Genomic DNA, 17,380 nt, shown 5'->3' on the forward strand with positions numbered 1-17,380 from the left:
GTTGCGATAAACACGATCCGCAGAGAAGCTGTAAATTTGACTCGTTTTTTCTTTAAAGTAGTTCTAATCTTTCTAAACGCCAACTTTAACACTAGAAGTGATAGTATATGCTGTTTCGTGCAGTCTATTTACGTCATAACCACCCAGGATAACGTCGAATGAATGCCTGTTTTGAGTTGAAGTTGTAAAAGTACGAAGGCTATTGTCATCATCTCTATGACTTCTATTAATGATACGAGCGAACACTGAAGTTTCTATATTTCTTAAAAATTCGTTTTTGTAATTGAACAGTACTCCAACAGATGACGTAATAAAAACACTACAACAGTAGCTTTAGCGGATCACAACAACGTAGTTGGACAGCCATGCAGACGGAAAAAGATAAATAAAGTAGAATTGTCCTTTCCCAAAGTAAAAACAGATTATCGATTAACTAAGTTATTTTTAGTACACACTTACGGATTGAAGTGGCTACGTTATAAATGTTTTTAGAGAGTGACATATAGTATTTAGAACTTAAAATAGGCAGGCGTCCATTGCCATCCAACTTATTACGTTGTACGCTGCTTTCGTCGCATATGCACTCCTTCGAATTTTGGACATTTGAATTTTTGCGACATTAGATTGAGCCTGGCAGAATTTTTTAGCTATACCAGTCTGAACGTAAATCTCAGAATCTCTTTTGTTGTTGTTGGAATAAATTTGTTAATTTTTTTTTTAATTTCGCTCAAAGCTACACGAGGGCTATCTGCGCTAGCCGTCTCCAATTTAGGTACAAGACTAGGGGGAAGACAGCTAGTCATCACCATCAACCGCCAACTCTTGGGCTACTCTTTTACCAAAGAACAGTGGAATTGACCGTCACATTAACGCCCCTAAGACTAAAAGGATGAGCATATTTGATGCGACGGGAATTCGAACCCGCGACCCTCAGATTATGAGTCAAGTGCCTTAACTACCTGGCTATGCTAGGCCGTTGGAATAAATCTCGGGATCATTTTCATTATTGTGTGAAGTGCTGTCTTGACGCGAAAAATTCCGCCTTCAGTGAAATCTGAAGCAATCAAATTGTAGTTTAGTTGGCCAAATCAAGTTGTGTTGTGCGATCGAATCCTACTGTATCTTAGTTTTCATCTCAGAAAATCCCAAGTGCAGACTTCAGACTAAGTTTAACAAAATAATACAGCTTAAAGAACTACTTCGTGAATAATATTTCAGCAAATATTTTTATTATGTCTAATAAAAGGGAAACATGAGCTATGAACGTTTTATTTATAAAATGTGTTTAATTCAGACATATTTGCTTGACTTTATTTTCTACACGAGTAATCTCTTTAAAAAAAATTACAAGTTGCTGTTCAACTTGGTTGATGACGTATTTCTAATCAGGAGAACTAGAACCACACAGTAAGTCTAATTAGTAATTTTATTACAAGTGCCATTCAGTGCATTAGTATATTTAATGCCTTAGCAAAGGGTAAGATTTTGAAAAATGCGAAAAACATTGTAACTACTTAAAAGTCAGTTTTATCCAAAAGTAACTAATCTGTTAATAGCCATAAACACTCGATCTTAGATCACTTTTCACCTTCAAGGTACTAATTTGCTATTAGGTTAACCATGAGCATGGATTATTTTATCTAAGAGCTACTAACATATTATTAAATTAACCATACACATGTGATCATGGATCAGTTTTATATAGAAGTTACTGATCTCAAATAACCATATATGTGCGATCTTTCGTCAGTTTTATCTACAAGTAACTTATTAAATAACTTAATCATCAGCATATGATCCTCAGTGGGTGTTGTTTTTAATTCCAAATCACAAAGAAAAGATCTGTGATCATACTTTTATGTTTATGTTTTTTTAACAAATTTGTAACATGATTGTAAACAAAACACATAATTATACTCTAATGTTTAAGCAGTTAACCGCTTAATCTTGATTGTTTAGTTATAAGTTTTAGTTTGCCGACTAAGCCACTGAACTGTTAACAACTTAACCAACTATTTATAAGTTGCCGGCAGCTTACTAACGACATGATCACGTATTTGTTGTCAAGTTTTTTCAACACTTTAAAGGTCTTGGTGCGTTCATTAGTTGACTTGTAACCTGCTACTTAAATGAACTGTTTGCTTTACCGCTGCTCAATGCTACTGGTATAATTTACATAACACCATAGAGAACAAGTTTATGACCCACCCACCTGCTCTTACTTTCTTTTAACCATCATCTTCATAGAGAATATATGAATATTATCAGTTTTAACATGAAAATGAAGCCCGAATAAAAACACATTTTTATTTTATAGAGACGGTTATGAGACAAAGAGAGCAAACAAATAATTCATATATTTACAAGCTATCTTAAAACATTGTGTGTACGTCACTTTTATTGGAGCTGGAGCTGTTGCCATGGGAACATTTCCAAAACTTAAGGGCAAATCACATGACCATGGTGAAAGTTTGTAGTGGCGGGCTGGAATAAATCTCGTAAGGTACGAGAACAAACGAGATATCGCCTTAGAAACGGAGTGTATGTGGTTTGACGAAGCACCGAGCAACGTTAACATTAATATAATCATATAAAAAACAGGAAAGTACACGTGTGGGCTGTATATTCAGTGACTACTCCGTCTTTATATGATTCGATAGTAATTCAGATTTAAAGAAAAACCGAAGTCGTGTACCGTAGAGAAGACAGAATGTCAGGAAACGATTTTTGACAAGCACTTTTACTCGCAGTTGTTACCTGATCACCTTGGTCAAAGGCAAAAGATGGCCAAGAACAACGTCAGCTCTTTAGAAAACACAGCTCAAGAAGTTATCAGAATTTATCGTTTAGTGTTCAGGTGACCAATTTCAGCTTACTTTCGAAAGGATAACATATACACCGTTATAAAGACCTGACTCGTTTTATTAGTGTTCGGAGAAAAATAACTACTTTAAGTTACAAGAGACAGGGAGCTCAGGTCTATTAGTTACGAGGGGCAGGGAACCCAACTCCCAAAGTGACTAGGGATAGGGAACCCAGTTTCTCAAGATTCCTGAAGCAGAACCTGAAGCTTCAAGCGTTTGTTATATACAACCGTAACGGGCTGAAAATTGGGTCACGACCTATCTCTAGTTTGAAATAATATCTGATTTATTTATTTTTTAATTAGCATTAGAAATATAAGTCAATTCTGTAGATTCAATTATAAACGCCAAACTTACCAGCTTCTCGGGTGAATTCAGAAAGGGTATGCAGTTCAAGGTGTAAGATATTTTCGTATAAAAATGCCAACATAAATGTTAAGCCTTGTGTGGCTTCTCCTTTACCAGCCGTTTGTGTATTGGTGTACAACAGCGATTGTGAACCGTTATTGGCTACTTCTTCCTCCTTGATTAAAGAAAGAGGATGAACGGGAAACGGAAACCCTCCATCTCGTTCTCTTTATCATTAAGCGACTGTGACACAGATGAAGACCTATCCGAACTTGACTCCCACCTTCACACCCACGTCTCGGGGAAGTACAAGCCAGAGCAAAAGAACGAGAAAGAATTTCCAAAGATTCTGTTGTCCCTTCCATCCCCCGAACCACTTGATGATCCGACTAAAGAATTCGAATACGAGGAGGTGGCATCTCCTGGCGGTAGTAGTACGTCAAGTGGGCCAGTCTATAAACGACAACCAGGGTTCGAATATCATGGCCATGCCATCCAAGTGAAACATAATTCAAAATTCACAGGTGGAAAAACAGAACCCCGTAGCCAGTTTCTCCAGAGTTCGAATTCTACTATATTGGAAGAAGAGCCTTCTTCTGAAACAGCCACGGGAAACATAGCAGGTCAAAGCTCATGTAAGAAGAAAAAAGCAAGTGTTATCAAGGTACAAGACATCTCCTGCCTCAAGGAACAAACTACAGTTATTAAACCCAGACCAAAGAAAGGTAAAACACGAATTTCTTTAATTTAACAACATTTTCTAAAACGTAAATGAAAAAGTGTTTTTTTAAATGTTAATTCTTAACAAAGGCATTTTTTACTGTGTATTTGAAAAATTAAAATGCAGGTTACTTTTCAGATAGCGTTTCAAAAGTTAAAATGTTTTTGTACTCTTAAAGTTTATAAAACTAAAAGGTGAATTTCTTATTGACAGTGTTTACGAAATTCAACGTAAGACTATATTTTTCTACTACTATTACAGAGATTTCACGAGCAACAGAATGTTTTATCAGTCAGGATCACCACGATTATATTATTCTGTGTGTGTGCGTATGAGAGAGAGAGAGAATGTGCGCGCGTCAATTACGTATGTGTACATTAAAATTTAGGTAATAAAGATGATTAACATTTTACCATTGTTTCAATTAATAAAAATATTTGTTAGATATTTTGTAATAGAATCAACAAACCAATAAAGTTCCAGAAAACTTTTTATTCTACAAACCATTTTGAAAAAAAGTTAAAAATACACATTTCTATTTTGTATTTATGTAAAGCTACCGAGGCTTTTTGCTGCTGTCCGTAATGTTGAGCTACTGACAAAAGGAAAACAGCTAGTGAAGAGCACATTACCACTCACGCTAAGGAAATTACTGCCGCTCTTATAACGCATCTACAGCTTAAACTATGCGAAATACTGTGTGCCACCACATAGATTCGATCCTCATTCGCCAGTTTTGAAATCCACATCTCTACCATAGCATCAACCTACTTCCAAAACGTATTTAACCATGCTTTAAATATAAAGTACACATAAAATCCACCAATGAATTGCAACGGTGAAAAACATTTAAAGAATATTGGGTAAATACCTCATTATTCATCTCAGTTATAGTGATATATTAAAACTAACCAAGTCATGTTTAATGGGCTAGCTATGTAGCTAATGAAACAAACAGAGAAATCTTATTTCTTTGATCTAATTAACAAAAATGTTGATAGACAAATTCCTTTTAGTCACAAAAATTTTGACTTCATGGTAAACATGAGCCATATTAACGGTTTCTTGATTAATTTATCTTATTGAATAATGATTGCTTATCCCAGGTATATATTTAGTTTTCACCGAATATATTTTTTTAAACCACAGTTGAGGAGTTTTAAAGGATTCTTAGAACCTAAAGTTCTCATAACCAGAGAATTTGATTGAAACACAAAAATACTGTTGATATAACACTCCTTTCTGACCACTCGTGTAAAAATCATAAACGTATAAATACAGTGAAAACAATTACTCTTTCTAGTTTCCACATTGAGATAACTTCGTTTGAGGCTGAGTTATAATCACAACTTCACTCAACATATTTCGACTTCAGGCAGGCATCATATGTGATATCTTAATATAAATGTTTTTACACAATCCCACGATGTATACATACTTTCTTACCTGTTATTTCATTTTTTATCACGTTCTTATATCTCGTTGATTTAATTATTTCCAGTAATTCATGAATACTTCTGGTATTGTTTTATAGGTTGAGTTATTAACACTGTTTTACCATGTGTCGAAATATACTAACATGTTCGGTTGATGGTGAAAGGTTGGCTCTTTTATTTTTAATATTTCGATTATGTACACTCACTCTAAATCTTGTTTCTTTCAGTCTAGCTTGTGTATATACTTTAACATTCGCAAAGTGTTTTGTAAATACCAGTCTTTCTTTTCCAACAACATTCACTTTGTCTTTAGTTTTATTGAATAAACACTTTCTTAATCATAATAAAAAACTTTATAAGATAAACTAGTTATGAAGGGTGAAATTAATACTTCTCTTAAATTGCTTTTTTTCATATACGTTAATTAACTTACTGTTATCACACATCTGTTTCATAAACTTTTAAACTGCTCTATCAATGTTATCTGGGCGAATATCTCTTATCAGCTGCTACGTATTTCAACAATAGTATTTCATTATTAAATCCTTGTTCGCAACACAGTTTTATAGTTCCCTATACATAAAATTAAAAGCTAATATTTTTGGATGGTCTTTATGAAGCGAGTATTGATGTGGGACACGACCACAGAGGAAAGTTTTACACTAATTGTTTCGTAATAATTCTTATCTTCTGTCGAATAATAATCTTCAAGTCTCGTTGTTCTGCCTTTGAAAATACCCTTAACCTTCGGTTTTACAACTTACTTTTGATGTGCCTTTAATTCGGTTACATTTCACTAAAACATTTAAACGCTGTAATTACTTCTTCAATTTCTTTCTTTGCCTTATAGAAATCATTTTTTGTCCAGCATTTTAATGCTAGAATAATACAAAAAATTCCTCGTAAACGAACTGTATTATTTGTAAATAAGAAAATAAAGTTTACCATTTACCTTTGGTGAACGAAAAGAATTCGAAGTTGAACGGAAAGTGTAGAAAAGGCCTAATTTCGATACTGTAAAGAACAAAAACTACAGGCTGAGCTGTCTGTGATCTTGCTACGAGCTTGTGAAAAGCATAATGGATAAGAATTGCGAAAGAGACTAACAAGTACAAACGGAAATTGGATACAAAAAATAAAAACAACTGAAAATTAAATGAACAAGAAAACAAAATAAAAATTAATAAACTTAATTTGGATTATTTACCTGATATTTTCATAAATATTTAAAAAAATCTAAAATAGTCAATAAATCAAACAAAAAGAAGATATGTTAATGGAAATTGTAACAAAACTTTTCAAAGTGTTTGTTTGTTTATGTATTTTACGTACATCTACACGAGAGCAATCTACGCTATCATTTCCTAATTTAGCAGTGAGAGACTACAGGGAAGAGTAACACCACCAGGTAACAACTCTTGGACAACGTTTTTACCAAGGAGTAGTGGGAATGACTGTTACATTATAGCGTTCCTACGGCTGACGAAAAGAAATATGTTTGGTGGAAATCGGTATTCAAACCCGCAACTCTCAGTTTGCGAGTCGACTGTACTAGCCACCTAACCATGACAGGTCCTATTCAAAGTCAAAGATAAAAATAAGGAAAGCTATTACGCCAGAGTATTATACTTTAGTTAAGAATGAAAGTATGAAATAACTTGAAAGAAGAGATTTAAACAAGTTTAATTTGACATAAACATTTTGGATTAGGTATGTATGTGGCAGCTTTGTGATATAGCGAAATGATTTATTTTGAATTTCGCGCAAAGCTACTCGAGGGCTATCTCGAGTGCAAGACTAGAGGGAAAACAGCTAGTTATCACCACTCACCGCCAACTCTCGGGCTACTCTTTTACCGACGAAGAGTGGGATTGACCGTCACATTATAACGCCCCCACGACTGAAAGGGTGACCATGTTTGGTGTGACAGGGATTCGAAACCGCGACCCTCAGATTACGAGTTGGGTGCCTTAACCACTTGGACATGCCACGTCTGGCGAAATGGTGAAGCAGTGTAAACAAAGTTTGATAATTATCTTTGTATAGTTCGAGACTGCTTTTTTAGACTATCAGCTATTTTCTAAATAAAAGCTAGAGACTTCAGTTTATCATAAACCTTTCTTTGTGATCACCATATCAATGACTGTGACAAAGAAAAGTTGAAAAATATTTATTTTATTTGTATGCATGGAGTTACAACATTAATCTGAACAATTATTACATTTGAAATACCATTGTTCAAACATTTAGCAGTTGATAAATATATCGTTAATAGAGCAGTTAAAAAATTATGAAACGGACGTGAGATAATAATTTAATTAAGGTAAATAGAAAAATAAAATAAAAAGAAGTGTTAATTTTATCCTGATATACCTAGTTTATCTTGTAAGTTTTTTAGTATTTTAACAGTTTTTACCCTATATAAAAGTTTTAAATAAGCTAAAGAATTGTTAAATAAAACGTTATTAGTTTAACATAAAAATGACAATACCAGAAACATTCGAGAACCAACTAAATAATTAAATAAACAAGAAAAAGAAAGATTGTGATAAAATAAAAAAAAAATGAACAATTAACATTTCACACTGTATGTAGACATCTCGTTTACACTGTATGTAAACAACTCGTTCACACTGGATGTAGACATCTCGTTCACACTGTATGTAGACATCTCGTTCACACTATATGTAGACAACTCGTTCACACTGGATGTAGACATCTCGTTCACACTGTATGTAGACATCTCGTTCACACTATATGTAGACAACTCGTTCACACTGGATGTAGACATCTCGTTCACACTGTATGTAGACATCTCGTTCACACTGTATGTAGACACCTTGTTCACACTGGATGTAGACAGTTCGATACCTGCAATAAACATGGCCCGGCATGGCCAAGTGGTTAAGATGCTCGACTAGTAATCTGAGGGTCGCGAGTTCGAAATCCCTGTCGCATCAAACATGCTCGCCATTTCAGCTGTGGGGGCGTTCTAATGTGCTATCAATTCTACTATTAGTTAGTAAAAGAGTAGCCCAAGAGTTGGCGGTGGGTGGTGATGACTAGCTGCCTTTCCTCTAGCCTTACACAGCTAAATTAGGGGCAGCTAGCGCAGATAGCCCTCACGTAGCTTTGCACGAACTTTAAAATCAAATGAAAACAAGGAAGAAACATAGATTAAGATATTGCATAATAGAACGTAGTTTATAAAATATTTTATCCTATTGTGCACTATGCTCTTGAAGACCATATGTTAAAGAAGGTCAAAACATGTTGATTGTATTTGAGATTGTAACTAAGTCTCAAATAAAATGAATTTTTATTCTATAAACCAAAAAAAAAACTTTAATTATTAATTGTATTTATTTAATGCTAATGTAATTTATAGCATGTTCGAATCAAAGATCATCACTCTATTATTACTATTATTATATGATATATGCTTCATATAATTTATTTTGTCCTGGCGTTCACTTTGTTTCTAATTTTTAATCACTCCTTGAGGACAGTATGTATAACTTTCTTCATAGAAACTGCCAAGATAATTAAAGACATTTCAACTTCTTAAAGCTCATTTCAAACGCAGATATTACTGATTATCTGTCCATTTCTAGTGATGCAAATAACTATCCTTTCCTTATGTTTCATTTCTTCAGGTACAGTAGTGACATTATCTATATCTCCGTTTCTTCAGGTACAGTAATGACATTATCTATATCTCCGTTTCTTCAGGTACAGTAATGACATTATCTATATCTCCGTTTCTTCAGGTACAGTAATGACATTATCTATATCTCCTTGACACTTCCTTCAGAGAGAAAAGTAACATTTTTCATTTACCAAAAAATACTTCCTTCAAATATAGCAGTAACCATTTCTTAATCCCCCCTAGGAATTCTTCAAAGACAGCAACAGTCATAACTTTTAATTTCCTGTGTTTGATTTTTTTTTTAATTTCGCGCAAAGCTACACGAGGGCTATCTGCGCTTGCCATCCCTAATTTAGAGGTGTAAGAATAGAGGGAAGGCAGATACTCATCACCATCCACCGCCAACTCTTAGGCTACTCTTTTACCAACAAATAGTGGGATTGACCATCACATTATAACGCCCCCACGGCTGAAAAGGTCGGAATATTTGATGTGACGGGGATTCAAACCCGCGCGCCTCAGATTATGAGTCGAGGGTCTTAACCACCTGGCCTTGTGAAACAACCTCGAAGTATGGTAGTAATATAATTAGAAGATGCTTTTGTTTTTTAGTGCAAAATATATCAAAACTAATATTTATTTAACGTTATTGACAGACATATTAGTGTGTGATGAGTAGTCACTTTCTGTCGATAAAAGGTTTTTTTCGCTTTCTAGTTACCAGAATCTAGTAAAATATTGCTAAATAATCGTACGCACACAGTGATGTTTTGTTATACCCTTAGGATTTTAGTGGCTGATAAACTACGTTATGTCATTATTAAAGGAAGACTTATAACATTCCACGAGGGTTTTTCTACAAATTGTTATTTAGTCTTCATGCCAAAAACCATAATTATTTTCGTCTGAAGCTTAAATTCTGTATCGCATAAGTATAAATTCACAAACGTGAAACACAGCACAATAAAACGATAGTATTTGGAATTAGAATGTCATAAATGAATTACAATAAACTTGTGCAACATAAATCGGCGAGATTTGAAACTTTATTTATGACAAAAAATAAGCGAAATTCGTTTTAAGGTACCGAAACTTTGGAAGTTTTAAAATAAATAAAAGACTCAAAATTAGTAGAACACCAATCTAAAGCACGTTTGTCAATCATGCATTCAAAGAACCATTATAACCCCAAACCTGTTAATAGTAATTATAAATCATTCTCTCAAAATATATCCTTACAAACGAAAACCCTTTAAACCATGTGCCATTCTACGATTGTGGGCGAAGTTTATTCTCGAGCCTGTCGTTCCAGATCTGTGCATCTTTAAAATAATATAATTCTAAAGTTGTATTTCTAGGAGAATCCCACGTTCAAATCGTATATCCTATACGAAAAATAGTTTGTGTATTTGTGTTCGTGAAAAGCATAATCATCTAGTAAAACAACCTCCCAAATCTTTGCATCCAATGTTAGCAATGTAACTGTGAAACTTCGTAATTCGGAAAAGCAATGGCAGTTTAAATTATTCACCCTAGGACGTTAACAATGATCGTATAATGACTCAACAGTTAAAACGTGTAAGTTATATATATACTCAAATATTATTTACGTAGAGTTTGTCACAGTAAGATAGTAACAAAAAGCAAACAATTTTCTCAAGAGTTTTAGAAAATATCTGTTGTATTTTCGTTTGTCAAGGAAAAATTGCATAATATTCTACTAATCTATGTTAACTGTTGTTGTTGTTTTTTGAATTTAGCACAAAGCTACTCAATGGGCTATCTGTGCTCTGTCCACCACGGGTATCGAAACCCGATTTTTAGCGTTGTAAGTCCACAGACATACCGCTGAGCCACTGGAGGGCTCTATGTTAACTGTAACTCATGTTTGCCAGAGACAGTTTGAGCAATTTGGTATAAATGAACAACCTCCTTTAAATAATTTTGTATTAATTTTACAACTGATTTCTTTAGTTATTTATTTATGTGCCTTAGTTTATGTACCATTTATGTAATTACAACTTTAAAACTTCATAACAGTAACACTGAACATGCCTCAGGATTCGTCCCTCATGTGTGGTTTTTTACACTCCATACACGACCCGTCATGGCCAGGTGGGTTAAGATATTCGACTCGTAATCTGAGGGTCGCGGGTTCGAATCCCCGTTTCACCAAACATGCTCGCTCTTTCAGGCGTGGGGGCGTTGTAATGTGACGGTGAATCCCACTATTCATTGGTAACAGAATAGCCCAAGAGTTGCCGGTGGGTGGTGATAACTAACTGCCGTCCCTTTAGTCTTACACTGCTAAATTAGGGACGGCTAGCGCAGACAGCCCTTGAGTAGCTTTGCGCGAAATTCAAAACAAACAAACAATACACTCCATACATTTCACGTAGCGTTAACTATACAATTTTTACACATCACGTAATTCAAAAAGCATCAACTATATAATTATCATTTCAATGTAAAATATGTTACTGCAATAATTTATATATTTCTGAACTCAGAAAAGTCAGCTCTATCTAATGTTTATTTCTATAGATGTTTTTTTTTTTTTAATTAAGAAACCATTGTGAAATATTATTTCTGAAATAGATTTAAGACCTCACCTGTGTTTGACTTTGTGTGTTTTCCACTCCTGAAATTTGGGGTTCAAATCTCCTCGACACAGCAGATAATTCAATGCGGCTTTCCTTTAAAATAACCCAATAAAACTAGTTTTTGTATAATAAAATATTGTAATTACAAGGGTTTGTTCCAGTTTGTTTGCTTTATCTAAATAAAAAGGGCAATTTTTACAGTTCCTTTTTTTTCTGTTTAAAGCTCTAACGTGGCTTTAATAAAATTTTAAAACACTTATATAAAGCAATATAATCTTATGACATTTTTCGGGGTCTAATAAAACACTCTTAAACTCGAAAACAATAATCTGTATTCTAATTAGTGTAGTAGCGACTGCATAGAGCACTTATTTTTTGTGACTTTAACCTTCAGTCACTAAACTCTGATGTATTCGTAGAACTCATTAGAATAGCTATAAAATTAATTCTATGTAAACTGTTGATATCAGGTCGTTATGGTCACGAAACGCAGACGTAGGCAGGACTACCTCGTCTAGACTCTTAACACGTATAATACACGAACAATGATAATGACACTGCCATACAGTAACGTACAGTAAAAATAATTTTCTCGAAATGGGTTTCCCCAACACGCATTAGCTACTGTACTATAACACAAGGTGCATACAGAGTAGTTTTCAAACTAACGCTGCTATTTGTCAGGACTTAATACTAGTTGTATCTGTAAATAAAACTTAAACCAGAATATGTAAGAAGTTGTTTTTTTTTCAGTTGGAAATGAAATTTGCTTAAAAAACAACTCGGGTTTTGCTCTTTTTATTGCTTACTGTTACGCTAGTTATATCTTTATATTGTGCTGTTTTCCCTTCCAAGTGTTCACTGTTACGCTAGTTATATCTTTATATTGTGCTGCTTTCCCATCAAAGCATTCACTGTTACGCTAGTTATATCTGTATATTGTGCTGTTTTCCCTTCCAAGCATTCAATGTTACGCTAGTTATATCTGTATATTGTGCTGTTTTCCCTTCCAAGCATTCAATGTTACGCTAGTTATATCTGTATATTGTGCTGTTTTCCCTTCCAAGTGTTCACTGTTACGATAGTTGTATTGTGCTGTTTTCCCTTCCAAGTGTTCACTGTTACGCTAGTTATATCTGTATATTGTGCTGTTTTCCCTTCCAAGTGTTCACTGTTACGCTAGTTATATCTGTATATTGTGCTGTTTTCCCTTCCAAGTGTTCACTGTTACGCTAGTTATATCTGTATATTGTGCTGTTTTCCCTTCCAAGCATTCAATGTTACGCTAGTTATATCTGTATATTGTGCTGTTTTCCCTTCCAAGCATTCAATGTTACGCTAGTTATATCTGTATATTGTGCTGTTTTCCCTTCCTAGTATTCATTGATAATTCAGTGGCAATTCCTTTTGCGTATTCTATTGATGATGACGGCTGATATGGATAGTAAAACTTTAACTGAAATTAAGTTGTTCTGTACTTTACTTTAAATAAAGTTGTGTATTCTATGTTTCATATAATGTTTATATTTGTATGTGATACGATTGCGAGATTTCTAGCTGATAGTAAGAAAAGCCGTAGGAAAGAGTATGTCAGTCAGATAAATGTCATCTCGTCAAACAATAATTGAGATATACTTTCTTTGACGAAGAAGTTTGGAAATTTTAAATAATAAAACTTTAACAAAGTACCACAATTTGAAAATTAAGTTGTTTCTAGAACTTTATATTCAAAATTCAAAATCCGATGTTTTGTTCCGAGTTCAGATTTCATAAATCGATATCTTATTTAAAGTTAAATGGCCAAGTGGTTAGAGCGCTCGACTCGTAATCTGAGTGTCATGGGTTCAAATCCTAGTCACACCACACATGCTCGCCCTTTCAGCCGTGGGGACATTATAACGTTATGATCCATCCCACTACTCGTTGGTAAAAGAGTAGCCCTAAACTAACGACTAGTTGGCTTCCCTCTAGTCTTGCACTGATAAATTAGGAACTGCTAGCGGAGATAGCCCTCTTATAGCTTATTACAAACAGACAAACAATTTAAAGGGCAAAATCCAATCATCTTTCAATTTTACTTAAGTATTATTCAATTTTTTTAACATTAACGTCTGTAATTATTTCTATCTTTGCAACATCACTTACTGAATATAAAATGTATTCTGTTGATCATATTTCTAGAAAATTTCACTTATTTTACAAATCTTGAATAATACAACAGACTATTGGGCTATAGGGCATTCGTTCGTAAAATTAAAAATTACTTTATAATTCACATGTTTTATCTATAACTACAATAGTATCAGCAATATAGCAAAGTTAGATAATTTCAGCAACTAACCAAGTCTTAAGAAATCTAACAACGTCAGTGTTTAGTTCATACACAGGAACTCTAGTAATATAAGCTGCCAATTTAAATTAAAAAAGACAACACCAACAGCCAGATAAAAGTCAAGTATGTAAGATATCAACAACTAAATGAAACCCAAGAACATAAAATATCAGAAACTAGATCAAACTAAAGAGCATAAAATATCAAAAACTAGATCAAACTAAAGAACATAATATCAGAAACTATATCAAACTAAAGAACATAATATCAGAAACTATATCAAACTAAAGAACATAAAATATCAGAAACTATATCAACCTAAAGAACACAATATCAGAAACTATATCAAACTAAAGAACATAGAATATCAGATTTGATCAAACTAAAGAACATAATATCAGAAACTATATCAACCTAAAGAACACAATATCAGAAACTATATCAAACTAAAGAACATAGAATATCAGATTTGATCAAACTAAAGAACATAATATCAGAAACTATATCAAACTAAAGAACATAAAATATCAGAAACTATATCAAACTAAAGAACATAAAATATCAGAAACTATATCAAACTAGAGAACATAATATCAGAAACTATATCAAACTAAAGAACATAAAATATCAGAAACTATATCAAACTAAAGAACATAAAATATCAGAAACTATATCAAACTAGAGAACATAATATCAGAAACTATATCAAACTAAAGAACATAATATCAGCAGCTAAATGGGTTGTTTATTTGTTTATTTGAAATTAAGAACAAGGCTACATAATAGGATATCTGTGCTCTGCCTATCACAAGTATTTAAACCTGGTTTCTAGCGTTGCAAATCCCCAAACCAATGGGGTGCAGATAAAAGAAACTCAAAACCACAATAATATAAGCAGCTAAATGGAACTGACAAACACAACAATACTAGCAGTTAAATTAAATTTCAAGTATTATTACACACACACACATATATAATCAGCATTAAATATAATTCGGCTAATCAAAAGCATTCAATTCAACTTAAATTAAAACTTGTTTAACGAGTCCATTGTCCTCATATATTCAGTTTCATAATATTTTCTAAAACTGTATACCTGATATTTTGAATCTCAAACGCACATATCTTTGGTTGCGTATTTCTAATACTGCATTACTTACAGCAAACATTATGGATGATATCATTGAAACTGATATAGTTCCTACATCATTATATGCAAATATATACTGTTAAAGTGGATTATAATTTTGCCTAGCTATACAATCTAATAAGTGAATCACGCGTTTGCTTTGTTAATGAGAATTTCTTGACCTTGTGAGTGAAAGTTAAATCCGCACAGGGTCATATGTTCACTTGCAAGTTAGAAATATATAAAACTTCATCACGTAAATTCAAACTATACCGTACTGCTGGTGTCACGCACTCACCTTGTAAATTGAAGGTACGCCCTAACAACTGGGTCACGTGCTTACCTTGAAAATGAGAACTATATTCTGGTAGCGGAGCCACATGTTTACTTTGTAAACAAGAAATATATGATAATGGAACCACATGTTTAGCTGGAAAATGAGAAAAATATCCTGATAACTGAGCCACGAAATAAACGAGAACCATCTATATAAATAAATGTTAATATTCACTGTCGTACCAAAAGACATAGGACTAAATATGCAAATAGTTTTGGCCTTTAAAGTCAGCCGTTTCGAATTTGTACACCGAACGATGAGAACACGGAAAAAGCTCACAGAGTTTTAGAGGGAGAAATAATTGGATGTCATTTGGGGGAACTTGTCTGAACGTACTACTGCGCAAAAATTAAACATTTCCTGGTCGACACTTGGCAACTGCTGAAGAAATTAAAGTCCACAGATGACAATGAGCTCAAGAAACAACAAATACTGACTGACAGAAAATGACGCGCATTGAGAAGGCCGGTTACCTCATGTCGCCGTCAGATCTTAGAGAATATGTACTTGGAGATGCGAGTAGCCACAAACAATCGTATACGTGTTTCCACAATACGCAGAGAGCTGCAGCCCACAAGCCGTTGGAAATAAAAACAAATGCGCATCGTCGATTGGCATAGGGCAAAGCACAGTGAATCTGGACCGTGGATCAATGAAAATTTATCCTGTCGAGCAATGAATCACGCTACACGGTCTTCCACTCTGATGGAAGTGTTTGGGTATGGAGGACTCTTGGAGGACGCTTATTACCTGAATATGTATACCGACAGTAACGTTTGAAGGTGGCGGTATCATAGTCTGGGGGCGCTCCTAGTGCAATGGACTAGGTCCACTGGTCGCAATGTAAGAACCAATGAATGTTGAGTTCTATACTGATGATCTGAAAATTTCTGTGTATCCTACACTGTGGCAACTTTATGACAGAGACTCTTACACTTTCCAACATATCACAAAGCAAATATTGTGAACGCATGGTTTGAGGAGAATAACATATGAACATTCCAATGGCCAGCACTAGGCCTCGATTCCAACCAGATAGAACATTTTTGAGAAGAGCCAGAACGCAAATGGTTTAGGGCAAGGCCAAGATAGCCCTATTCAGTAGTGGAGCTTACAAAAGCAGAATGGAGCGTAGTACTACCAGCTTTATACCAAAAATTACGAGGCTGCCTCCCACGACGCACTGAAGCAGTCACTGAGGCCAAAGGTCACGCTATTAATTTCTTGGGATAAAGACTTCTTTTATTCATAACTACCCGTGTTTTATGACTTTTGGTAGGATAATAGGTGTATATGTGAGAGGAAGAAAGATTAAGAAATGTAGAAACGTATAAGGAACAGTCAACACCAAAACTGATGTAGGATGACAAGAGAAAAGTCATGGAGACGGATGGCAGGTTCACCCATTTAATTTCGGAATACTAACAATGTTGTATAAAGTTCGGCATTAGAATTACCTTTGTAACCACAAATGATAGAATTATTGAAAATAGCATATCTTTATTTTAGTATTGGTACTTTTATGTATTTTATTGTACTTTTAATGCTTATCATATAAAGAAGAAAGAAATAGGAGCACGCTTTTCCTATCCTTTGTTAGAAACAAGTTTTCACATTACTCGTACAATAGATGAGTATTCCACTAGTATCTAATCACTGAGACAAGTGCTTACCGAGCTTATGAAAACTATACCCAAAACATCGGATTACGCGTTTACCTTATAAATGAAAACTGTATCCTAAGAACTGGTCATATAATGGAAAACTGTGTTTAAAGTATTTACGTTTACCTTATAAAATTAGAGCTATATATTTTTCCCAATGGATCTATTTTAAATAATTCTTACAGATGTCGCTCTAGAACAAGTTAAATGCTTCATCTGTTTGGTTTACTTTCTTTGAATTTCGCGCAAAACTACACGAGGGCTATCTGCGCTAGTCGTCCCTAATTTAGCAGTGTA

The 17,380-nt window shown here is 34.1% G+C and overlaps 1 protein-coding gene and 1 long non-coding RNA gene across 2 annotated transcripts in view; one reads left to right on the forward strand and one right to left on the reverse strand.

Annotated features, from left to right (window-relative positions):
* The first annotated feature begins 2,538 nt into the window (after positions 1 to 2,538).
* Positions 2,539 to 17,380, forward strand: part of LOC143235617 (uncharacterized) — a 44,718-nt gene continuing 29,876 nt past the window's right edge. Inside the window, exon 1 of the mRNA XM_076473851.1 lies at positions 2,539 to 3,937. Within this exon, the coding sequence (XP_076329966.1) occupies positions 3,406 to 3,937 (532 nt within the window). The 5' untranslated portion in view covers positions 2,539 to 3,405. The remainder of the gene's footprint in view (positions 3,938 to 17,380) is intronic.
* LOC143234884 (uncharacterized) lies at positions 7,861 to 15,890 on the reverse strand. Its single transcript, XR_013018849.1, has 3 exons — positions 15,426 to 15,890; positions 11,631 to 11,714; positions 7,861 to 8,240 (listed from the first exon to the last, which is right to left on the reverse strand). It is a non-coding gene; the product is annotated as an uncharacterized LOC143234884 (long non-coding RNA).

This window comes from Tachypleus tridentatus, chromosome 12 (assembly GCF_004210375.1).
Source record: "Tachypleus tridentatus isolate NWPU-2018 chromosome 12, ASM421037v1, whole genome shotgun sequence".
In the NCBI taxonomy this organism is placed as follows: Eukaryota; Metazoa; Arthropoda; class Merostomata; order Xiphosura; family Limulidae; genus Tachypleus; species Tachypleus tridentatus.